This window comes from Podarcis pityusensis (genome assembly GCF_964106645.2).
Source record: "Podarcis pityusensis genome assembly, chromosome: 10".
Taxonomy (NCBI): Eukaryota; Metazoa; Chordata; class Lepidosauria; order Squamata; family Lacertidae; genus Podarcis; species Podarcis pityusensis.
In genome coordinates this window covers 2,189,325-2,214,297 of record NC_138035.1, presented here as the reverse complement: position 1 = coordinate 2,214,297, position 24,973 = coordinate 2,189,325, and the positions used below count along the sequence as shown (strand labels likewise).

The following is a 24,973-nucleotide window of genomic DNA, read 5'->3' as shown; positions in this document are numbered from 1 at the left end:
GAAGACCCCAATAAAAGAAGACCCCAACTTTTATTAGCTCCTAATCCCCCATGCTACACCCCCAAGACTCCATCATGACTACCTCATTGACACATCACAAAGAGGAGGGGTTGAGGGAGGAGTTGTGGTGGTAACCGGAGTGTCTTGTCGAGAGCCAGTCGGGTGTGGTGGTTAAGAGCCGTAGATTCGTAATCTGGGGAACCGGGTTCCCGTCTCCGCTCCTCCACATGCAGCTGCTGGGTGACCTTGGGCCAGTCACACTTCTCTGAAGTCTCTCAGCCCCACTCACCTCACAGAGTGTTTGTTGTGGGGGAGGAAGGGAAAGGAGAATGTTAGCTGAATGAATGCTTCGGTCTCTGGCTGCGCTCCTTTTGTTCTGCAGGGACGCACAGACTCAGTCCGACGAGCTGGGTGGCAGAGCAGCCTCACACCTAGATTTTCGGTAACAATGTCTTATATAGATAATAAATGTTCATAAATTTACCTACCAAGCACATATATAGATATGTCAACCACATGTCTGGAGCAGCACAGGAAGACCGCCCTGAAACCATTTAGACTCCCAAACTGACCAAATGTTTTCTCTGCAAGGAGGGAGCGGGTGAGGGAACCTTCCCATTGTCTCAGGAATTGGGTAATCACGATCTCAAAGGAATGGCCAGACTACCAGGAAAGGGAATCAGATAAGCCATTATCAGATAACCTGGCAGACAGGAAAAACAACAACATTCACATTTCTGTTGTGGACCGCCTTTTCTGTGATGTAGGTATGATGTTTGTGGGGGGGTGGTCTGGGGTTACGCCCCTCCTGTGATGAATGCAGGGGTGGTCTGGAGCTCCAGGTCAGGGAATTTAAAATGTCTATATAAGGGCTGGCACACCTTGGTTGGGGGTCCTCCTCAGGGGAGCACCCTGTTGCAGCAGATCAATAAAGATCAGGCTTACTAGCTGCTTTGCTTCTCAATAGTCTCTGGATGTCTCTGTTATTTCCTCCTACCGATGGAGAACCCACAAGGGACTCTATAAAGGGCTCTTGTGTCCCCCATAAGGGAAGAAGGGCAGCTTTTGTTTACAACAGATGGCACCCCAGATGGAACCTTCGGTTGCCCAGATTCTGGGGGCAAGGAAGGACTGGTGATACAGCGCGCACCAGGCCATTTGCCAGGAGGAGCCACCAGTCCTCTAGTGACCCCAGGGTCTGGAAAGACCTGGAGTTCCAGCGGGGCTAACCAGAGGAAGCAACGCTTGATCAGGCCGGCCACAAATTTATTTATTTTTTAAAATAATCTTTATTGATTTAAATTACACACATATACAAAGAATTTGGAATCTCATACTGCATCTCCCCTTCCGGTCTGCTCCCCTTTTTCCCTCTTTCGGCTTATTGCCATCGCACCACAAGTCCCTGGGCTCTGAGCCTTCTTCCCTTGTGAGTCCCCCAGCTGGTGCCTCCCCCCACCAGCCAGTCCATGACAACAACAGCAGCCACAGCACTGTGGTCCTCTGGTAGGAAAACTCCCGAGTAGCATGATTAAAGCAAGACTTCTGGGACTATGGAAAAATACACTCTTTCCCAAACCCTGGAATAAGCAGGAGCTCTTTGGTTGCCCCATGGGGTTCATGAGTGAAGATGACCCCCCCCCCAGGAGATTTCCCTGGTACCTGCAGCCCCTCCTTTCCCCTCTTGAAATTAGGCTTGGGGGAAATCTCCCATTCAATTTCAGTATTTCAAGTTTTCTTCAGAACGCGCAGGGCAGGAGGCAGCGATGAAGTTCTGGTGAAGAAGCAGTGCTTGGAGATCATGCGGTGGGGGGGTGACAGAGTTTGGTGCAAAAACCAAAGGTACTTTCATCTAAAATTATACTCATGATTGTGAGATGTTGCCTTCATTATTTCATTATTATACAGTTTAACATATAAACACCAGAACATCAAATATACCTCATGCTTTTAGGAATGATTTCCTGCTGAATTCATTGCTCAGGGCGGACTCTGAGAGGAAGGCGTCCCACACTCCATACATCTAAATGGGTTCTCCCATGTGAGAGTCCCTAGATGTTTCTTAATCACTCCAATATAAATAAAGCACTTTTTGCAGTCTTTTCATTTAAACTGCTTCTCCTGTCCATGAGTCTGTTGATTTTGAACTTCCACTAAGAGTGAACCTCTATCTAATTTCCTGATATTTATATGGGTTGTCTTTTGTGTGAGTTTGTTGACATAAATCAAGGCTTCCACTCTGACTGAAGCTCCTTCTACAGTCCATACCTTTAAATGGTTTCTCCCCTGTGTGTCTGCTGATGTTTTCTCAGATTTCCACTCAGAGTGAATCATTTAGTATTTACTCCATACTTTTAAATGGTTTCTTCCGTGTGAGTCCGTTGATGAGTTCTAAGTTTTCCATTATCACTAAAGCTCTTTCCGCACTCCATACATTTAAATTGTTTCTTACCGATGTGAGCATGTTGATGTCTTCTAAGGTTTCCACTATAACTGAAGCTCTTTCCACACTCCATACATTTAAAAGGTTTCATCCCTGTGTGAGTCTGTTGATGTCTGCTAAGGCTTGCACTATCACTAAAGCTCTTTCCACACTCCATACATTTAAATGGTTTCTCCTCTGTGTGAGTACGTTGATGTCTTCTCAGGTGTCCACTCTGACTGTAGACGTTTCCAAACTTTATACATTTAAATGGTTTCTCCTCTGTGTGAGTCCATTGATGTCTTCTAAGTTTTCCATTATCACTAAAACTCTTTCCACACTCAATACATTTATAAAGTTTCTCCCCTATGTGTTCCCGTTGATGTCTTCCAAGGTTTCCACTATTACTAAATTCCTTTCCACACTCCATACATTCATATGGTTTCCCCCCTGTGTGAGTCCGTTTGTGCAATTTAAGGTTTCCACTCTGACTGAAGTTCTTCCCATACTCTCTGTGTGAGTTTTCTCTCTGTGTGAGTCCACTGGTGTCTTCTAAGTTTTGCATTGAAACACAAGCTCTTTCCGCACTCGATACCTTTAAATGGGTTCTTTCCTTTTTCTGTTCGTTGATGTGAACTATGTGTGCTCATTCAGTGAAGCATATTCCACATTTCACACATTTTAATGGCTATTCCTAATGAAATGAAAGGTGCCCTGTCCCCTGCAATTCTGTCTTCTCCATCACCTTTTTCAGAGCGGGCAGAAAGGAAATCCTGTTTGGGTTTCAGGAAAGACAACACAGAAAAAAGGGCCCATCAACCGCCATTAGCACCTTCTCCTATTTAAACATCTCCTACATTCTCCCATGTCCTACCCATGTTCCCAATTTTTAGGAAATGAAAATGGTAAGGTGTCAAATGGTAGTAATGCATCAGCAACCTTTCATAATCCTCAATCATCTTTAATAACACAGCATGATCTTGGAATACTGTTGTCCTCTGAGACTGCCTTTCAAATCAAGTGGCTGCCCCCGTTTCCACCTCTAGATCTTCATGAATCACCTGCACAGTCCCACTGACCTCAGGAGGTCCATATGGACCATTTTGGGAGAGCCAGGTCTACGTCTTTTCTGGGGACTGTGGTCTGGGTCAGTCAGAGAACTAGTGACAAGGCTTGGTGCTTGGGGTCAGCTGAATGGGTGCTCAGGGAAGCTCCTGTTCTGGGAGATGGACCTCTGTCTACATGCCTTGCATTGCATGGAGAGAGCAGGAGAAGCAGAAGGAAAGCAGATGGCACATGGGAATCCCAGACAGAAACACCCACACCAATGGTTCTTTATAATGATGATGTGCTGCCTGATCCTGTGCTTGTCTTCTGACAGAGGACTATCCTAATCTGGCACTGAAAGGCAGGATATTCATGGTAGGTAGCCTTTTTGGTCTGACACAGTTGAAGTAAAAAATTAACAAAAATAGTCCAGTAGCACCTTAGGGTCCTGGGAGAAAAGCAATGAGAAACCTAGACAGCATCTTAAAAAGCAGAGACCTCACCTTGCCAACAAAGGTCCGTATAGTTAAAGCTATGGTTTTTCCAGTAGTGATGTATGGAAGTGAGAGCTGGACCATAAAGAAGGCTTATCGCAAAAGAATGGATGCTTTGAATTATGGTGCTGGAGGAGACTCTTGAGAGTCCCATGGACTGCAAGAAGATCAAACCTATCCATTCTGAAGGAAATCAGTCCTGAGTGCTCACTGGAAGGACAGATCCTGAAGCTGAGGCTCCAAGACTCTGGCCACCTCATGTGAAGAGAAGACTCCCTGGAAAAGACCCTGATGTTGGGAAAGATGGAGGGCACAAGGAGAAGGAGACAACGGAAGACGAGATGGTTGGACAGTGTTCTCGAAGCTACCAGCATGAGTTTGACCAAACTGCGGGAGGCAGTAGAAGACAGGAGTGCCTGGCGTGCTCTGGTCCAGGGGGTCACGAAGAGTCGGACACGACTAAACGAATAAACAACAACAACAACAGCAGCAGCTTAGGGACCAACTAAGATTTTCTAGGTATAAGCTTTCGTGTGCATGCACACTTCTTCATATAGTGAAGGGTAGTGTGAGATGGTAGTAGGAGTACCTTTCTGAGAAAAACCCCAACCCAGCCTCCCACGATATACAAGGGTCTGGTGACATCTGTGTCAGTGTATCTGAAGAAGTGTGCATGCACACAAAAGCTTATACCTAGAACAAAATTAGCTGGTCTCTAAGGTGCTACTGGACTATTTTTTAATTTTTTATTTCAAGTGCTTCAGACCAATACGGCTACCTACCTGAATCTAGATCGTCATGGGGTGTTGGGGAGCAGTAGTTCCTTTGGTGGGGGACATGTCCTACACCTTCTGGGGTCATTTTTCCACCCTTGGTCCCCACCCTGCACTCAGCTCTCACCTGTGGCTTCCAGAAGCTGTCAGCATGCAACAGGGGTTCAAGCAAAGGCTTCAACCGGCCGGCTAAACCAGGTGAGGAAAGCTGATGGGTCTCAAATCCTTGGGGGGCTGGGGAATTCTGCTGCACCTGAAGTCAAGCCCTGGTGGATGGAGAGGAGGAGAACAACCGTGAATCCCACAGTCCAGAAGGCAGATTCTGCCCGTGCGGAAGAGGAAAGTGAAGGGCAGATGGGGCACGTCCACCTGGAGGCTTGTTATCTAGTCCCAGGGTTACTCTGACATTGAATTATATATAAATTACAGTATTGAAATGCGCCTGCTCCCACTTCATATTCTGATATTACTCTACTATGCTTGTCTGTTTCTTACTTGAGTGCTGTTTTGGAATGCTAAGTCAGAGTTACATTTTTGCTATTTTTGGATCCTGTTATGCTTATCAGTCTCCGGCTGCGCAAAGAGGGAGAACTGTGCAGCGCCCCTTCAGCGAGGCGCCTGTTCTGGCTTCTGCCTTAGCCTCTTCATCCTGCTGCCCTTGGCGCTGTTATCCCAGAAGCCAGAACAGCCACACAGTATCCCAGAAGCCAGATTCCTCTTGCTGTTCTGGCTTCTGGGATTCAAAAATCTTTTTTTCTTGGATTCCTCCCCCCAAAACTAGGTGTGTCTTATAGAGCGAAAAATACGGTAGGTACCGCTCCGGCGGGAAGGTAAACGGCATTTCCGTGCGCTGCTCTGGTTTGCCAGAAGCGGCTTAGTCATGCTGGCCACATGACCCGGAAGCTGTACGCAAGCTCCCTCAGCCAATAAAGCGAGATGAGTGCTGCAACCCCAGAGTTGGCCACGACTGGACCTAATGGTCAGGGGTCCCTTTACCTTTAACTATATGTACTGGAAGCTGCCCAGAGTGGCTGGGGGAAAATACTAATACTATAACGTCTAGAGTGGTACCTCGGGTTACAGGAGCTTCAGGTTACAGACTCTGCTAACCAAGAAATAGTACTTTTAGTTAAGAACTTTGCTTCAGGATGAGGACAGAAATCGTGCTCCAGCGGCGTGGTGGCCCCATTAGCTAAAGTGGTGCTTCAGGTTAAGAACAGTTTCAGGTTAAGAACGGACCTCCAGAACGAATTCACTTCTTAACCCGACGTACCACTGTACTATTATTATTATCTTGTAATTTTTTGTAGTTATTTTGGAATTTTTACTGCAATATTAGCTTACGAAATGTTATGGGCAGAGAAAATCACAGGGTTGCCGTAAATTATAATCCCACCCACAAACTCTCATTCACATACAGTCTGTAAATTTGGGAATGACACACACCTCACCTGTGCTAACACTGGCAGTCTTTGGCCTGCACAGGCACACCCGGTGTGTAGAGCCTCCAGCCCCAGGCACTGTCTATCCTGAAAATGGGTCCTTTGACTGGGAAGATCCATGCAGTCACTGTCATCGGATGCTGAAGGATTGTATCTCAGCTTGTCAGTCACTCTGACATTGCCTTCAAAGAATAAGAGGAACGGAAATGCTTTTGAGGTGCAACTTCTGTATCAATTCTGAGAGCCATTCCATGGACTCTGCACCCCTGTTTCTGATGACAGGTGTACATTGGCCTGAGAGAGAGGAAAAGGTTTCTGGCTGCTTCCTGGGTGGGATTATGGAAACCAAGAGCCGCTTCTGAGAAGGCCCCTCCTCTCCCCTCTTTCTCTGGGGATTTCCTCTCCTCTCCAGGGGACCAATGGTTGGACTGGGCAGAAGTGCTGCGTCCGGACAGGGCAGGGACTTATGGGGTCGGAAGAGGATGGAGATTGCAGGAAAGAAGGGTGAGGAGACAGGACCCCCCACTTTCCAGGGATCCCTCTCTGGTCGCCTTGAAGGGGGGGCATTCCTGTGCTTGAGGGAGAAGCCAAGGCGGCCCCTTCGAAGATTGCCCAAGGAAGCCATGATTGAGACGCCCCCCAAAAAATTTGGTCTTCCTATCTCCCCCCCCCCCAGTGCTCCTCTTCCCTTCCCCCTCCCTCTCTCCCGCAGTTTCCCCTGCACTCTAGCGCGACTGACACCTCGCCCTGCGCGCCCCATCTCTCCATCCTAGGGGCCCCCCCCCGAACAGGAGCAAGGGAGGGACTGGGGGGTCTCTATCCAGGCGTCTCTCGCGCCCCTTAACCCTTTCATGGGACGCGCGCAGCCTGGGAAACGGGGCGAGGGGTCCGCCCTGCGAGGAAAGCTCCCTTCGCAGCACGCGTGGCGGGATCCAGGCCCCACGGAAGGCGATTTGGGGAGCTGGCGGGGTCTCTGGGTCCTCGTCTCCTCCCGCCTCCTCCCCCCGCCCTTGCCCCCCCATCCCTGAGTCTCCCCTGCACCCAGAGCCCCCTTGGCTCACCCCTCGCCAGGCGCAACCCATCTCTCCGTCCCTATTGCCCCCCAAGACGAGCAAGGGGGGACAGGGGGGGTCTCTCTCCTGGCTTCTCTCCGCGCCCCAGGGATGCCTGTGCGGGGGAAACGGGGCCAGGGAGTCCTCGTGGGTGGGCGCCCCATCTCCGCCCCTTCGCAGCACGCGTGCCGGGATCCAGGCCCCACGGAAGGCGCTTGGGGGGAGCTGGCGGGGGTCTCTGGGTCCTTTTCTCCCCTCCCCCCCCCGCGACCCCTTTACCTCTTTCTCCTCGCTCCCGATTCTCCTTTCCTGCAACATCCACGGGGGGGGGGGTCCCCTGCCTCCTCCCTCCCCTTCCCGAAAGCGCCCCCCCCCTAGAGCCACGGGGCGGAGCAGCAATCCGGAGTGGAAGCTCCACTTCCGGAAGAAGCAGGCAGTTTGGGAGGGGAGGAGGAAGAGGAAGGGGTGGGATGTTTGGGGGCGGGATCTGGGGTTGTGGGGGCGGGGTGAGAGGAGGATGTGCCGGGAGGGGAGGGAAAGAATTGAGGGGGGGAGGAGAAGGTCCCGGAGATCCAGCTGCAAAGTGGGTCCCGTCCCTCCTACAAGGTTTGCATTGCAACATCCTCCCCTCCCCCACCCCACGAGCTTAGATCCCTCCGTGTTTTAGGTCTTGGTGCTGTTCAAACCAGGAACGGGGGGCAGCTAAACGACCCCCCCCCCAATCCCAGCTCCCCTCCCCAGCCTCTGACTAAGGCCAGGACAATGACCGTGGACACTGTAGCAGGAACCCCCCCCCAATCATTCAGTTTCTACAAACTTCACACACACTCACACACTACATACACAACGGTTCTGTCATAAATTCATAGAAAAATGAACCATACATCGGATTTGCACTGTTCCACTTTTATTTGGCTCCATGAAGGAAGGACTACAAAATGGGGAAGGTTTGATACAGGCCAGCCATAATCCCTTCACCATCCCAGCACATCCACAGGAGCCCTGCCCAGTTGCTATGCCAACCCTGATGGTCCTAGACAGAAGACCATCAAGATCACAAAGAACTTGCATATGGGAGTGGATTCAGCACGGACTGGAACAAAGGACAATAATCAGCTCTTCCCTCAGGGGGCAGGAAACTGCAAACTCCCCTCTGTCACCTGGAAAGTACTCATGGGGAGGGGGGAAGGGGGAACCAGCCAGGTGACAGGACACTCAGGTTACCTCCACCACCCCTCCCTCAACCCCTCCTTTCTGTGATGTATGTATGATGTTTCTGGGGGTGGTCTTGATCTACAGCAGTGTTTCCCAACCGGTGTTCCGCGGCACACTAGTGTGCCGCCGGACGTTGCCTAGTGTGCCGTGGGAGGGAGGCGGGCGAGTCGGGCTAATCCTCCGACGAGCTCCACCTCCAGACCCATTGCTCAAATCCTTTAACCCAGGAGGGCGGGGAGGGGGGGGGGAGAAAGAGAAAAAAGAAAGGGTGGAAAAAAAGAAGGGGAAGAGAAAATATTTTTTTTAAAAAAGGAAAGAGAGGAAAAAAAGCGAGGGATGGAGGAAGGGGAATAAACAGAAGGGGAGGACAATGAAGAGGGGCGGGGCTTGGCAGGCAGCAGATAACTGGGGAGGGGGGCGCGGCTGGCGGCGGCTCAAGGCAGGAAGGGAGGAGCTGCCTCGCGGAGAGTCTTGGGCTGCAGAGATTTCCCGTTCAGGAGCGCGGGAGGCCACGCCGTGGATGGGAATCTCCTCCTCCTCTTCCTCCTCCTCCTCCAGGAGAGAGGGTGGTCCGCCCCACCGAGTCGGGCGTGCTCAAGCATGGGAGCCTATAGTTAGAGCTCAGCTCCTTTTCTTGCCTTCTCCGCCCCCCCACGGAGCACATTTTCCTCGCCCCCCCCCCAACCCCCGCATGTAGAATAGAAGCCCTCCAGCCTCCACGGTGCACAAACTCTCCCCTCTGCAACGAAGCGCTTTGTTGCATATCTTTGGTGAGGTTTTTAGGCAGTCTTGGCGCACCTTAAATCAGCGCTAATTGCGCCTGGACGCAGTATTTACTTCCGAGTAGGCCCCCTTCTCCCCCCCCCCCCCCCGTAGCACCTGACGTTGCTATTCGTATCATCAGGTTTGTTTGTTGATAATTTAATTGTTTTAAAAGCATCATGCTAAAGAGCTCTCTCCCACCCCCAGACCCTTGGGCAAAACAGAAACACACACATACACAAACACAGAGATTGAGCCCTGCAGGTTTTATGAAATGAATGGATTCTGAATGCCTGTTTCAGTGGCTTGTCCGCCTTAGGCTGCTGGGCCAGACACCTGTTACACGGTGCAGTCCGTAAGCTGTGAGCGCTGCTACCTGCCGCCGAGACCACGTAACGACAGTCTTGAAAGACCTACATTGGTTCCCAGTACCTTTCCGAGCACAATTCAAAGTGTTGGTGCTGACCTTTAAAGCCCTAAGCGGTTTCGGTCCAGTATACCTGAAGTAGCGTCTCCGCCACCATCGTTCAGCCCAGACACTGAGATCCAGTGCCAAGGGCCTTCTGGCAGTTCCCTCACTGTGAAAAGTGAGGTTACAGGGAACCAGGCAGAGGGCCTTCTCGGTAGTGGCGCCCGCCCTGTGGAATGCCCTTCCATCAGACATCAAAGAGATAACCATTACCTTCTATGCTGTTACTATTTTTTTATTTTTTTTTACATAAGTAAAAAGTGACCTTTCCCCATCTGGCATGGTGGTGTGCCTCGAGATTTTTTTCATGAAACAAGTGTGCCTTTGCCCAAAAAAGGTTGGGAAACACTGATCTACAGGGTGGCAATTTCAAAAGTCTTTATAAGCCCTTGCACAGCATTTTTCTGGGTCTTTCCTCTCTCCTGCAAGTGAGGGGAGCACCTTGTTGCAACAGATCAATAAAGGCCAAGCCTACAGGTTGCTCTTTTGCTCCAAGTTATCCTGGTTGGTGTCTTTCTTTTTGTCCAAGGGAGCCCTCAGATTTTTCCGTTAACAGACACAGGCACCGTCCCTGCACAACAGCCAAGAGGCTCAGAAAAGCAGCCGATACAATTGTAGCAAGAAGCAGATTCCATGTCTTAAGGGAGAAATCTGAGGGCTCCCTTGGACAAGAAACAAGGAGACCAGCCAGGAATACCAGAGCAAAAGAGCAGCCAGTAGGCTTGGTCTTGATTGAAGACTGTCGCCACAGGACTCCCACCTGCCACCAGGTGGAACAAGATGGAAGCCCCCAACAAAAGAAGACCCCAACTTTTATTAGCTGCTAATCCCCCATGCTACACCCCCAAGACTCCATCATGACTACATCATTGACACATCACAAAGAGGTTCAGGAAGAAGAAGAAGAGGAGTTTGGATTTGATATCCCGCTTTATCACTACCCAAAGGAGTCTCAAAGTGGCTAACATTCTCCTTTCCCTTCCTCCCCCACAACAAACACTCTGTAAGGTGAGTGGGGCTGAGAGACTTCAGAGAAGTGTGACTTCTTTGAAGGAGGAGGAGTTGTGGTGGTAACCTGAGGGTCTTGTCACCTGTCCGGTTCCTTCTTTCCCCTCCCCATGATTACGTTCCTGAGGACAAAGAGGAGTTCCCTGTTTCCTGCCCCCAGAGGGAAGGGCTGGTCACTGTCCTGTGTTTCAGTCCGTACTGAATCCACTTCCATATGCAGGTCCTTTGTGAGTGGAATGATCTTCTGTCTAGGACCATCAAGGTTGGCATGCCAACTGGGTAGGGCTCACTGAGGACGTGTTGGCTGCCTTGTGTCAAGTCTCCCCCCTTTGATAGTCCTTCCCTCATGGTGCAAAATAAAAGTCGAACGGTGCAGATCCGATGTACGGCTGATTTTCTATGAATTTATAACAGAAGTGTTGCCTATGTCGTGTGTGAGTGTCGTGTTTGTACAAACTGAATGATTGCAACACATGAATCCCAATCCCAAAGAAGTCCATCATGAAATGGAAGTCCATCAACCTCACCAAGAAAAATCCCAAAGAAGGGCAGTGCTAAAGAATGCTCTACCTACTGTACAATTGCACTCATTTCACACGCTAGCAAGGTTATGCTTAAAATGCTACAAGGAAGGCTCAAGCAGTATGTGGACTGAGAACTCCCAGAAGTGCAAGCTGGATTTTGAAGAGGCAGAGGAACCAAATTTAGAAGAGGCAGAGACCAAATTGCAAACCTGCGCTGGATTATGGAGAAAGCTAGAGAGTTCCAGAAAGACATCTACTTCTGCTTCATTGACTATGCAAAAGCCTTTGACTGTGTTGACCACAGCAAACTATGGCAAGTTCTTAAAGAAATGGGAGTGCCTGATCACCTCATCTGTCTCCTGAGAAATCTCTATGTGGGACAAGAAGCTACAGTTAGAACTGGATATGGAACAACTGATTGGTTCAAAATTGGGAAAGGAGTACGACAAGGCTGTATATTGTCTTCCTGCTTATTTAACATAAATGCAGAATTCATCATGTGAAAGGCTGGTCTGGATGAATCATGTAATAAAAAATTTAAGGTCATATATATAATAAATGTCCATAAATGTACCAAGCAAGCGCATTCATAGATATGTGGACCACATGTCTGGAGCAGCATAGGAAGACCGTCCTGAAACCATTTTGACTCCCAAACTGACCAAATGTTTACTCTGCAAGGAGGGAGCGGGTGAGGGAACCTTCCCATTGTCTCAGGAATTGGGAAATCACCATCTCAAAGGAATGGCCAGACTACCAGTAAAGGGAATCAGATAAGGCATTATCAGATAACCTGGCAGACAGGAAAAACAACAACATTCAAATTTCTGTTGTAGACCACCTTTTTTGTGATGTAGGTATGATGTTTCTGGGGGGTGGTCTGGGGTTACACCCCTTCTGTGATGTATGTATGATGTATGGAGGGGTGGTCTGGAGCTCCAGGGCAGGGAATTTAAAATGTCTATATAAAGGCAGGCACACCTTTGTTCTGGGTCCTCCTCCTTTCCTGCGTGTTAGGGGAGCACCCTGTTGCAACAGATCAATCAAGATCAGGCTTACTAGCTGCTTTGCCTCTCAATATTCTCTGGTTGCCTCTGTTGTTTTTTCCTACCGATGGAGAACCTACAAGGGACTCTATAAAGGGCTCTTCTGTCCCCCATAAGGGAAGAAGGGCAGCTTTTGTTTACAACAGATGGCACCCCAGATGGGACCTTCGGTTGGACGAATTCTGGGGGCACGGAAGGACTGGTGATCCAGCGCACACCAGGCCATTTGCCAGGAGCAGCCACCAGTCCAGACCACCCCAGGGTCTGGAAAGAAGTGGAGTTCCAGCGGGGCTAACCAGAGAAAGCAACGCTTCATCAGGCCGGCCACAAATTGATTTATTTTTAACATAATCTTTATTGATTTAAACTACGTACACACATATACAAAGAATTTACAATCTCATACTGCAAAAAAGACAATTAAGAAAAAACAATTAAGAAAAAAGGAAAGAAAATACAGAAAAAGGAAAGCAGAAAAAGCAGATTTATGTGCATAAAAAAACTTAATCTTCCTAATTAAATAAAAAAGACTTTTGACAAAATGAGACTTTCAATCATTCTCATGGTACTGTTTATACTGCCGTTGTTTCCCCCCACAGTTTTATATTCTTTAATATTGTTCCAGTCTACTCCACAAACAGCATTTGTTGTGTTTACAAGTATCACTCAAGTTCTGCTAATATGGTGTGGTTGGTGCAATATGATCTTATATAATCCTTAAATATTCTCCCTTCTCCAGTATTTTCTGGTTCAATACTCCTCTAACTCTTCTCATCAGTTTTGCTAGTTGTAACTATTCTAACATGAGTATATGGCTTCTCTTGGTGATGTCCACAAGGGTATTTTTGGCTCAAGTATTCCTTTATATTTATTCCAGATTTTATTTTATGATTTTCTTATCACATGGCTCAAAAATCCCCTGTGGACCTTCACTTTTTCGTATATTAAAGAAGCGTGCCATCCAGACCGATTCTCGTGGTCTTCCAAGTCTAATAGGTCCATATCTTTTAGTGTAATAATGTCTTTTATCCAAACCAATCCTGCCGCCGCATGGTAGAATTCCAAATCTGGCAATGCAAAACCTCCTCTCTCCTTTTGATTTGTTAATAACTGGTGTTTAATTCTCGGTTTCTTTCCACTCCATATAAATCTAGATATTTCCCTTTTCCACTCCTTAAAACAATTCATTCCTCCTAAAATGGGCATTGTTTGGAATAAGAAAATCATTTTGGGGAGGATATTCATTTCCACAACCGAGACTCTTCCCCAGAGTGAGAGATGGAGTTTGGTCTAGGTTTCCATTTTCCATATTTTTTTTTTAAATTTCTTTCCATACTTTACTAGAATTATCCTCATATACATTTAAACTTTTATTTGAAATCCAGATCCCTAGGTATTTAACCTTTTTTTAAAATTTCCAGGCCTGTTTTTTTTTTTTAAGTTCTTTTTCCCCCTTCAATTGTGAGGTTTTTTGTCAGTAATTTAGTTTTTTTGGTAGTTTATTTTCAGCCCTAGGCCGGCCATAAATCAATCTAGCAAAAGACCCCGGGATGGCCAGGAGTAGCGCATGCGGACGTGAGTCTAGGAATGGAGAAGATTGTGGGCGGGCTTCTCTGAAACACCCAGCAACCCAGATTCTCATCCTTGGCTGTCTCTTTTGCTTACGGTCTTCACTCCCAGCCTTCCTGGCAAGAGGTAGATAGGAGGGGGAGGGGTGTGGGAACCAATTGACGGAAGCCAGCCGTCATTTTGGGGTGCAAGGCAAAGAAAAACACACACAAAGGCAGCAATATTTTCAGGAGGGTAAAAAAGCTCCTTCCTCTCTCTCCTCCGATTTTATTCTCCTTTGTTCTGTCCAGCCGCATGGCTGCATTCCAATGTCTCACGTTACCTCATCCGGTCAAGCTTTTATTGCACCCATGCCATATAAGGCCATTGCATTCCAAGACCTTGTAAAGCTCAGAGTGCTGGTCACGAGGTCCGGAGGTACCCTGCAGTATTTACAAGCCTCTGCCTTGGCTTTATGACTCCCACATGCCCTCTTTCTTTATATTTTAATCAGAGCCATATATATGGTTATGTCGAGCGCGATAAGCGACTCTTGTGAGACTGGAGAACCATGCAGTACATAGAGAAATTAAAGAAGGAATACATTGTATATAGCAACACAAAATAATGCAAATAACTACTAGAATGCTCACTAAAATCAATAAATGTCGAAGCCAACTTCCATCCGGAAGCCAAGAATATAAGAATTTTGATTCCAAGCTGCATGGTAGGCTTCCTTTCTAGTTTATTAGCCATGCACTGGTGTCACTCCTATAGCACTGAGATTGGTCACTGTATGTTCCTGTAAGAGAACAAGAGCTATTAAACATGAATTCCAAAGTATATTGACAGTTTGGATATATGCCCCATGATTCTTTCCCCTCTTTAATTTGAAAACAAATGGGGGCAGGCATACACAGCCAACATTTAGAAGCATGCAATAAACTGGTAAACATAATCATATCTTGTACAAAAATATTATTCCTCCATATCTTATGATAATTTTCTCCCCTAAAAGTCTTCTAGTTCGAGAGTGGCTGAGCCGTGGTTGCTGCCAGCCAGAGTAGGATTCTGATGACAGCGGCTTGCCAGCTGATAAGGTGAAATATGGTGGTTTCAACTGGACTGGGTCGTCTGCTTCTCTTCCTTGTATAACGGTGCAGCAAAAGATGGCAAGGCAAGGCAAATGGTTAGGAAGGCGCTTCCGTGGTTGAAGATGCTCGCCATGGCCGCACGCCATCCTTGGGAACAGGAAGCACCTTGGGACACAATATCCCTAGCTTGGGCCAAAGGAATAGAAAACTGCTTAGCCAATGCTTTCGCAGGGAGATGAAAGGTGTTATGACATAGTACAGGATCAGAAAAGAGAGAAAAGGCAGAAATGTTCTTCAACGCTTCATCTGCTCTTGCATTGCCTTCTGCTAAATACCCTGGGTGCGATGTGTGGGAGCGAAGATGTGCAACATAATAAGGGAACTCTCTGTGCTGAAGTAAAGCTTGCAGGGCAAAAAACAAGGAAAACAAGTCAGAATCCAAGGAAGGAGTTATATAAGATACTGGTAAAATAGCAAAAAGGCGATATACATACTGAGTATCCACAATAAGATTGAAAGTTTGAGTAGGAAAGGATTGAAAGGCAAGAATCACAGCTGCTAGCTCAGCTCGCTGGGCAGAAGACTGTGGAGGGGTAAATAACATTTCCATTTTCCTCCCTCCTCCCATGTCACCACCCCCCTACTTCTTGTTCCATCCGTGAAAAGGGTTAGTGCAGAGGGGAGAGGTGTGAGAGACAAGGGGATAGCCAAGACATAGGTGACCTGTGTCAAAAATGTCAAACAGTCATCCTTTGGGGGGTTAAAAATGGTGACACCTATAAAATCAGCCAAGGGAATTTGCACGGCAGCATTTGTGATCAATAAATGCTGCTGTTCAGTCTGTGAAAAAGGCAAATAAATTGATGCAACATCAAAACCGCTCAAAGCTATAGCATGTGAACGTCCTTTGATCACAATGTCTGATGTGGATTCAATTACGGAATAAATGTTTTTTGGAGGGGTATGAGGTAAATGTATCCATTCTATAATGCAGATAGTCTTCTTCTTGTCCGTCTTGAGCATATAAAATTCCTGTTGGCAACAATGGTGTAGCAAATACTGTCAGATGCAGCTGGTGTTCAGCACCTCTAGGTGGCGCATGCGGAAAGGTTTTGATGCTTCATCCATAAAATGCTGACAAAGTGTAGGGGAGTTCCACATGCTGTGAGGCAGGACAATCCACTGACATCGCTGGGTGGGCTGCAAATTGTTATATACTAGCAATATAAAAGCAAACCGTTCCTGTCTGCTGTGGTCAGTGGGATGAAGATGGTTCAATGTGGCCGAAAGTCAATTGTTCATAAATAAGCTGTTCAGAAACAAGCTGGTGCTGCAGATTTTTCTTTTGGTGGAGGCCACCGTTCTACCCACACTGAGGTATCGGTGATCTTGGTTTGCCACGCTGGAAACGTTGTATCGGTGGCTACAGGCTGGTTTTTATTTTGCGCTGCCACCAGCAGATGAGCTGCTGTACGTACAGACTGACAAATGCGAAGCATGGCTGCTGTGTCTGTGGCAGGATTGTGAATGATCAGTCTCAATACAACTTTACAATCCTCATTAGCATTTTCAAAGGCCAATTGTTTGATAATTATTTGTTTGTCTTCAGGATTTTCAATTTGGCTACTCACTGCTGTAATCAGCCTGTCCATAAAGGAAGAATATGATTCTCTAGGTTCTTGTCTGATTGAACCCCACCTAGACTGGATACTGGTGGGTTCCGGGATTTTTCTCATTGCTTGTTGAGCAGCAAGAGCAGTATCCCTCAATAAGATCTGCAGCAGTGTGGCTTGTACTGAAGCCTGAGCAAAAGGGCCATGCCCCATCATAGCATCCATCACATCTGCGAGGGTAAAATTAGGATTATTTCCTCTTGCTTGTTGCAGTAAAGCAGGAGCATAAGCACCACAGGCGATTTCCCATTCATAAGCAAACAATACACCAGCTGATGGGGGCAAAACTGTACGTGCCAAAAGCTTGATGTCATCTGGAACCAACAGTTGGGCTTGAGTTCCTGCTGGAGCACCAGCAGCGGGCACAATAACAGGGAATGCCATAGTATCCAGAGACAAGGAACAGGCAAGGGCTGCACGTTGAAAAGGGGTAGCTGGTTCTGCTGAAAGAGCAGGGTCATTTCCAGCCAGACCACTGTATTTTTGCAGGATTGGGTCCTCTGGTGAGGAACTGTAGTCTGGAGGTTTGGGGTCTGGAGCTGCTGCTGGCAGCAAAGCAAGTATTGGAACAGACTCTAACACAGCAGACTCTAACACAGCAGGCTGGATTAAGGAAGCTGGAGGTTGTGTTGGCAATGCAGCCAGGGAGGTATTTTTTGGTGATAAAGAACCCATAGCATATCGAACCTTGCACCAAGCATTTAAAATCCGAGCACTACTGCTGGGGAGCCCATGAAAATGTTCACCAATCTTGTCCCAATGTTTTAATTCACATGTTCCATTCAAAGGAAACCAAGGACAATGTTCATCAATACACAGAATAAGCTGTATCAAATCACCCTCAGGAACTTCCAATTTGTTGGAGGAGAGGAGAAATTTTAAGTCTTTTAAAAACTTCTGTTGTGGAGTAGTCAAGGAGCTGCCCATTTTTCAAACATCAATATAATAATAATAATAATAATAATAAGGGATCGGACTCACCAGGGATCCTAAGATGCTTCAGCGCTGTGCAACCCTTGCCGGGCGTGGTGAGCCGATGATATCCACTGCTTGGATAGAAAAACCTCTCATGGTTTCTTTTAAAATCCTCTTAGTCTGCCTCAGACTGTTTGCTTTAATTTTGCCTCTTTTCTTTAAGTATCCTGACACTTTTAAGTTTGCCTCACACGGGGCACCACTTGTGGGAACCAATTGATGGAAGCCAGCCATCATTTTGGGGTGCAAGGCAAAGAAAAACACACACAAAGGCAGCAATATTTTCAGGAGGGTAAAAAAGCTCCTTCCTCCCTCTCCTCCGATTTTATTCTCCTTTGTTCTGTCCAGCCTCATGGCTGCATTCCAATGTCTCACGTTACCTCATCCGGTCAAGCTTTTATTGCACCCATGCCATAGAAGGCCATTGCATTCCAAGACCTTGTAAAGCTCAGAGTGCTGGTCACGAGGTCCGGAGGTACCCTGCAGTATTTACAAGCCTCTGCCTTGGCTTTATGACTCCCACAGAGGGGGAGACTTGGGGTTCTCAAATTAGAGAGGCAATTAACTGCAAGAGGAGAACGCCAATCAAAGCTCTCATTCCCTGTTGGGGAACCTGAGATCTGAAACTTTTCCTTTTTCCCAAGGAAGACGCCCCAAGGCTGGTCCAAGTGGCCAGTTTGCATAGCAGGGGACTTGGGCTCAGTTCCCAATTTCTCTTTTTCTCGTGAATGCAGCTGCACCGGCAGCACCAAGATCCAGAAGGAAGTGACTGGTGCACGTCAGAGTGCAAGGGCGTTTACAGGTCCTTTCCGTTCTCTCTGGAGCAGCCGGATTGGGCACTGGGCTGCCAGGCGTCCAGTGGAAAGGGACTCTTTTCCATTGCGTGTTAGAGGCAGAAAAGGTTGCTGGGACCCCATGGGATAAAGGGGGAGAAGGGCTTTGTAGAGTCCTTCGTAGAGAAGACGAACGACTGTCAGGTCAGAAAAGACCTAGGAAAAGGCTAGCGGGTTTTGGTTTTGGTTGAAAAATGGGATCCCCACATTCCAAGACTTCTAACCGCCAGACGCAAAGGCATGTGCTGGTCGCAGCAGGAGGGGGAGTCTCCCTGGATGCTTCAGCAGCAAGCCTTCTCTGGGTCTCCTGGGCCCCTCCTCTCCTCCCTCTGAGCCTGAACTGCTCTCTGCCCCAGACTCTTCCTGCTCACCAAACCCTGTTTCCTCCCCTCCCACTCTGCTCCCTTTTCTCCCTCTTTCAGCTCATTGCCATCCCACCACCAGTTCCTGGGCTCTGAGTCTTCTTCCCTTGTGGGTCCCCCAGCTGGTGCCTCCCCCCCCCTTCACCCAGCCAATCCATGACAACTACAGCAGCCACAGCACTGTGGTCCTCTGGTAGGAAAACTCCCGAGTAGCATGACTGAATCAAAACTTCCGGGACTATGGAAAAATGCTATCTTCCTCAAACCCCAGAAAGAGCAGGAGCTATGGGGTTCAGAACGCGCAGGAGGCAGCGATGACGTTCTGGTGAAGAAGCAGTGCTTGGAGATCATGCGGTGGGGGGGGGGGCGAGTTTGGTGCAAAAACCAAAGGTACTTTCATCTAAAATTATACTCACGATTGTGAGTTGTTCCCTTCATTATTTCATTATTATAGTTATACATAAAAAAACCAGAACATCAAACATACCTCATGCTTTTAGGAATGATTTCCTGCTGAGTTCATTGCTGAGAGTGGACTCTGAGAGGAAGATATCCCACACTACATACATCTAAATGGGTTCTCCCATGTGAGAGTCCCGGGATGTTGCTTAATCACTCCATTATAAATAAAGCACTTTTTGCAGTCTTTTTCATTTAAACTGCTTCCCCCCTCTGAGTTTGTTGATCGTTTGAAGGGTTTCAACTCTTAAAGTTCTTCCTGTCCATGAGTCTGTTGATTCTGACCTTTCACTAAGAGTGAACCTCTATCTACTTTCCTGATATTTATATGGTTTGTCTTTTGTGTGAGTTGTTGTTGTTGTTGTTTAGTCATTTAGCTGTGTCCAACTCTTCATGGGTTTTGATGTTGAGCTTCAGAGCACGCCAGGCACTCCTGTCTTTCACTGCCTCCCACAGTTTGGTCAAACTCATGCTGGTAGCTTTGCCTACACTGTCCCACCATCTCGTCCTCTGTCGTCCCCTTGTGCCCTCCCTCTTTCCCAACATCATGGTCTTTTCCAGGGAGTCTTCTCTTCTCATGAGGTGGCCAAAGTAATGGCGCCTCAGCTTCAGGATCTGTCCTTCCAGTGAGCACTCAGGACTGATTTCCTTCAGAATGGAGAGGTTTGATCTTCTTGCAGTCCATGGGACTCTCAAGAGTCTCCTCCAGCGCCAGAATTCCAAAGCATCCATTCTTCGGTGATCAGCCTTCTTTATGGTCCAGCTCTCACTTCCATACATCACTACTGGGAAAACCATAGCTTTAACTATATGGACCTTTGTTGGCAAGGAGATGTCTCTGCTTTTTAAGATGCTGTCTAGGTTTGTCATTGCTTTTCTCCCAAGAAGCAGGCGTCTTTTAATTTTGTGGCTGCTGTCACCATCTGTAGTGATCATGGAGCCCAAGAAAGTAAAATCTCTCACTGCATCCATTTCTTCCCCTTCTATTTGCCAGGAGGTGATGGGACCAGTGCCTATGATCTTTGTTTTTTTGATGTTGAGCTTCAGACCATATTTTGCGCTCTCCTCTTTCACCGTCATTAAAAGGTTCCTTAATTCCTCCTCACTTTCTGCCATCAAGGTTGTGTCATCTGCATATCTGAGGTTGTTGATATTTATTCTGGCAATCTTAATTCCGGCTAGGGATTCATCCAGCCCAGCCTTTCGCATGATGAATTCTGCATATAAGTTAAATAACCAGGGAGACAATATATAGCCTTGTCGTACTTCTTTTCCAATTTTGAACCAATCAGTTGTTCCATATCCAGTTCTAGCTGTAGTTTTTGTCCCACATAGAGATTTCTTAGGAGACAGATGAGGTGATCAGGCACTCCCATTTCTTTAAGAACTTGCCATAGTTTGCTGTGGTTGACACAGTCAAAGGCTTTTGCATAGTCAATGAAGCAGAAATAGATGTCTTTCTGGAACTCTCTAGCTTTCTCCATAATCCAGCGCATGTTTGCAATTTGGTCTCTGGTTCCTCTGCCTCTTCTAAATCCAGCTTGCACTTCTGGGGGTTCTCGGTCCACATACTGCTTGAGCCTACCTTGTAGAATTTTAAGCATAACCTTGTTTGAGTATGGTGACATAAATCAAGGTTTCCACTCAGACTGAAACTCCATCTACAGTCCATACATTTAAATAGTTTCTCCCCTGTGTGTGCGGCTGATGTTTTCTCAGATTTCCATTCTGACTGAAGCATTTACTGTACACCATACCTTTAAATGTTTTCTCCCGTGTGAGTCCGTTGATGGGTTGATGTGCAACTAAAGCCCTTTCCACATGTCATACATTGAAATGGTTTCTCCCCGTGTGACTCTGTTGATGGTTCCTAAGGCATCCACTATTACTAAAATTCTTTTCACAATCCATACATTGAAATGGTTTCCCCCCTGTGTGAGTCCGTTGGTGTAAATACAGATATCCATTCTGACTGAAGACCTTTCTGCACTCCATACACTGAAATGGTTTCTCCCCTGTTTGTGTCCGTTGATGTGTTCTAAGCTTTCCATTATCACCAAATCTCCTTCCTCATTCCATACATTTAAATAGTTTCTCACCAATGTGAGACTGCTGATGTATTCTCAGGTTTCCGCTATAGCTGAAGGACTTTCCACACTCCATACATTTAAATGGTTTCTCCCCTGTGTGAGTCCGTTGATGTGATCTAAGGCTTGTATTACAACGGAAGCTCTTTCCACACTCCATACATTTAAAAGGTTTCACCCCTGTATGAGTCTGTTGATGTCTTCTAAGGTGTGCACTCTGCCTGAAGCTTTTTCCACACTCCACGCATTTATATGGTTTCTCCTCTGTGTGAGTCCGTTGATGTTCTCTAAGGTATCTACGATTACCAAAACTCTTTTCACACTCCGTACATTGAAATGGTTTCTCCCCTGTGTGAGTCCGTTGATGTTTCCTGAGCCATCCTCCATCACTAAAGCTCTTTTCACACTCTGTACATTTAAATGGTTTCTCCCCTGTATGAGTCCGTTGATGTATATTGAGTTGTCCACTCTGCCTGAAGCTCATTCCACACTCCATACATTTAAATGGTTTCTCCCCTGTGTGAGTCCGTTGATGTATATTGAGGTGTCCACTCTGACTGAAGCTCTTTTCACACTCCATGCATTTAAATGGTTTCTCCCCTGTGTGAGTCCGTTGATGTTTATTGAGGTATCCACTCTTACTGAAGCTCATTCCACACTCCATACATTTATATGGTTTCTCCCCTGTGTGAGTCCGTTGATGATTGTTAAGGTCTCCACTCTGACTGAAGCTCTTTCCACACTCCATGCATTTAAAAGGTTTCTCCCCTGTGTGAGTCCGTTGATGTTGTCTAAGACTTCCACTATCACTAAAGCTCTTTTCACACTCCATACATTTATATGGTTTCTCCCCAGTGTGAGTCCATTGATGTCTTCTAAGGCTTCCACTATCACTAAAGCTCTTTTCACACTCTGTACATTTAAATGGTTTCTCCTCTTTGTGAGTCCACTGATGTCTTCTAAGTCTTACACTATTACTAAAACTCTTTCCACAGTCCATGCATTTAAATGGTTTCTCCTCTGTGTGAGTCCATTGATGTTGTCTAAGGCTTTCACTATCACTAAAGAGCTTTCCACACGCCATACATTTAAATGGTTTTTCCTCTGTGTGAGTCCATTGATGTCTTCCAAGATTTCCACTGCAACTGAAGCCCTTTCCACACTCTGTACATTTAAATGGTTTCTCCCCTGTGTGAGTCCGTTGATGTCTTCTAAGGCTTCCACTATCACTAAAGCTCTTTTCACACTCCATACACTGAAATGGTTTCTCCCCTGTGTGAGTACGTTGATGTCTTCTCAGGTGTCCACTCTGACTGAAGACGTTTCCACACTCCATGCATTTAAATGGTTTCTCCCCTGTGTGAGTCTGTTCATGTCTTCTAAGGCTTCCACTATTATTAAAGTTCTTTCCACACTCCATATTGTCTCCCCGCTGTGTGAGTCTGTTTGAGCAATTTAAGGTTTCCACTCTGACTGAAGTTCTTCCCACGCTCCCTGCACGTAAAACGTTTTCTCTCTGTGTGAGTCCGCTGGTGTGTTCTAAGTTTTGGATTGAAAGAGAAGCTCTTTCCGCACTCGATACCTTTAAATGGGTTCTTTCCTTTTTCTGTTCGTTGATGTGAACTATGTGTGCTCATTCAGTGAAGCATATTCCACATTTCACACATTTTAAAGGCTATTCCTAATGAAACGAAAGGTGCCCTGTCCCCTGCAATTCTGTCTTCTCCATCACCTTTTTCAGAGTGGGCAGAAAGGAAATCCTGTTTGGGTTTCAGGAAAGAAAACACAGGGGGGGAAAGGGCACATCAACTGCCATTAGCACCTTCTCTTATTTCAACATCTCCTACATTCTCCCATGTCCTCCCCATGTTCCCAATTTTTAGGAAATGAAAATGGTATGATGTCAAATGGTAGTAATGCATCAGCAACCTTTCATAATCCTCAATCATCTTTAATAACACAGCATGATCTTGGAATACTGTTGTCCTCTGAGACTGCCCTTCAAATCAAGTGGCTGCCCCCGTTTCCACCTCTAGATCTTCATGAATCACCTGCACAGTCCCACTGACCTCAGGAGGTCCATATGGACCAATTTGGGAGACCCAGGCCTTCATCTCTTCCAGGGACTGTGGTCTGGGTCAGTCAGAGAACTAGTGACAAGGCTTGGTGCTTGGCGTCAGCTGAATGGGTGCTCAGGGAAGCTCCTGTTCTTGGAGATGGACCTCTGTCTACATGACTCACATTGCATGGAGAGAGCAGGAGAAGCAGAAGGAAAGCAGCTGGCACATGGGAATCCCAGGTGGAAGCACCCACCCCAATGGTTCTTTATAATGATGATGTGCTGCCTGATCCTGTGCTTGTCTTCTGACAGAGGACTATCCTAATCTGGCACTGAAAAGCAGGATATTCAAGGCAAGGAGATAACTGTACTTAGTGGTAGGTAGACATATTGGTCTGACACAGCTGAAAAAAATAGTAAAAAAATAGTCCAGTAGCACCTTAGGGACCAACTAAGTTTGTTTTAGGTAAAAGCTTTCATATGCATGCACACTTCCTCTTATAGTGAAGGGTAGTGGGAGATCGTAGTAGGAGTACCCTTCTGAGGAAAACCCCCACCTCCCATGATATATAAAGGTCTGGTGACATCTGTTTCAGTGTATCTGAAGAAGTGTGCATGCACACGAAAGCTTATACCTAGAACAAACTTAGTTGGTCTCTAAGGTGCTACGGGAATATTTTGTAATTTTTTATTTCAACTGCGTCATATCAACACGGCTACCTACCTGAATCTAGATGTCATGGGGTGTTTGGGATAAGTAGTTCCTTGGCTGGGGGACATGTCCTGCACCTTCTGGGGTCATTTTTCCACCCTTGATGCCCACCCTGCACTCAGCTCTCACCTGTGGCTTCCAGAAGCTGTCAGCATGCAACAGGGGTTCAAGCAACGGCTTCAACCGGCCGGCTAAACCAGGTGAGGAAAGCTGATAGGTCTCAAATCCTTGGGGGGCTGGGGAATTCTGCTGCACCTGAAGTCAAGCCCTGGTTGATGGAGAGGAGGAGAACAACCGTGAATCCCACAGTCCAGAAGGCAGATTCTGCCCGTGCTGAAGAGGAAAGTGAAGGGCAGATGGGGCACGTCCACTTGGAGGCTTGTTATCTAGTCCCAGGGTCACTCTGACCTTGAATTACATATAAATTACAGTATTGAAATGTGCCTGCTCCCACTTCCTATTCTGATATTACTCTACTCTGCTTGTCTGTTTCTTACTTGAGTGCTGTTTTGGTATGCTCAGGGTTTTACTGTCAGTTACTTTTTTTGTGTGGATCCTGTTATGCTTCTCTGTCTTCAGTAATAAATTTCTCAGCTGAATTATTTTTTTGCTGCCTCTGTCTTTTCTCCTATACAACGATCATTATGGAGGAGCAAGATCTGCAACCCAAAGCCCTCATCAGCCTCGGCCCTGTGGACGTGAAGGAGCATCTTCACCCACATCGTTCAGTCCGGACAGGGAGGTCCGCCTCCGAGGGTCTTCTGCTGGTTCCCTTGCTGTTAGAAGTGAAGTTCCAGGGACGCAGGCAGAGGGCCTCCTGCCACATGGGATGCCCACCCTTCTATGGGCAAGGAAGTAGGCAACCATCTGACATTTAGAAGACAGCTGTATCAGGAGGTTTTTAATGTTTGATGTTT

The 24,973-nt window shown here is 47.0% G+C and overlaps 2 protein-coding genes and 1 long non-coding RNA gene across 5 annotated transcripts in view; 1 reads left to right on the top strand and 2 right to left on the bottom strand.

The window, feature by feature from the left end:
* The window catches only part of LOC308486338 (uncharacterized protein), a 140,665-nt gene that overhangs the window by 79,151 nt on the left and 36,541 nt on the right, over positions 1 to 24,973 (bottom strand). The gene's annotated exons all lie outside the window — the stretch shown is intronic.
* On the bottom strand, positions 810 to 7,661 carry LOC308486432 (uncharacterized protein). Of its 2 annotated transcripts, XM_081023276.1 has the most exons (4): positions 7,510 to 7,661; positions 6,183 to 6,360; positions 4,864 to 5,002; positions 810 to 3,195 (listed from the first exon to the last, which is right to left on the bottom strand). In XM_081023276.1, the coding sequence occupies exon 4, from the start codon at positions 2,985 to 2,987 to the stop codon at positions 2,355 to 2,357; it is 633 nt and encodes a 210-aa protein (XP_080879402.1). In that variant the 5' UTR covers positions 2,988 to 3,195; positions 4,864 to 5,002; positions 6,183 to 6,360; positions 7,510 to 7,661; the 3' UTR covers positions 810 to 2,354. The 2 variants fall into 2 exon arrangements, with proteins under 2 accessions (XP_080879402.1, XP_080879403.1); XM_081023277.1 differs by lacking the exon at positions 6,183 to 6,360.
* On the top strand, positions 14,827 to 17,856 carry LOC308486479. 2 transcript variants are annotated; one of them, XR_013991068.1, is made up of 3 exons: positions 14,827 to 16,256; positions 16,572 to 16,781; positions 16,908 to 17,856. It is a non-coding gene; the product is annotated as an uncharacterized lncRNA (long non-coding RNA). The 2 variants fall into 2 exon arrangements; XR_013991069.1 differs by having other exon boundaries at positions 14,827 to 15,821; positions 15,917 to 16,256; positions 16,572 to 17,852.

Coding starts and splice junctions, on each gene's coding strand:
- LOC308486432 (XM_081023276.1), bottom strand. CDS start 2,987: ATGCAAAACTTAGAAGACACCAGTGGACTCACACAGAGAGAAAACTCA.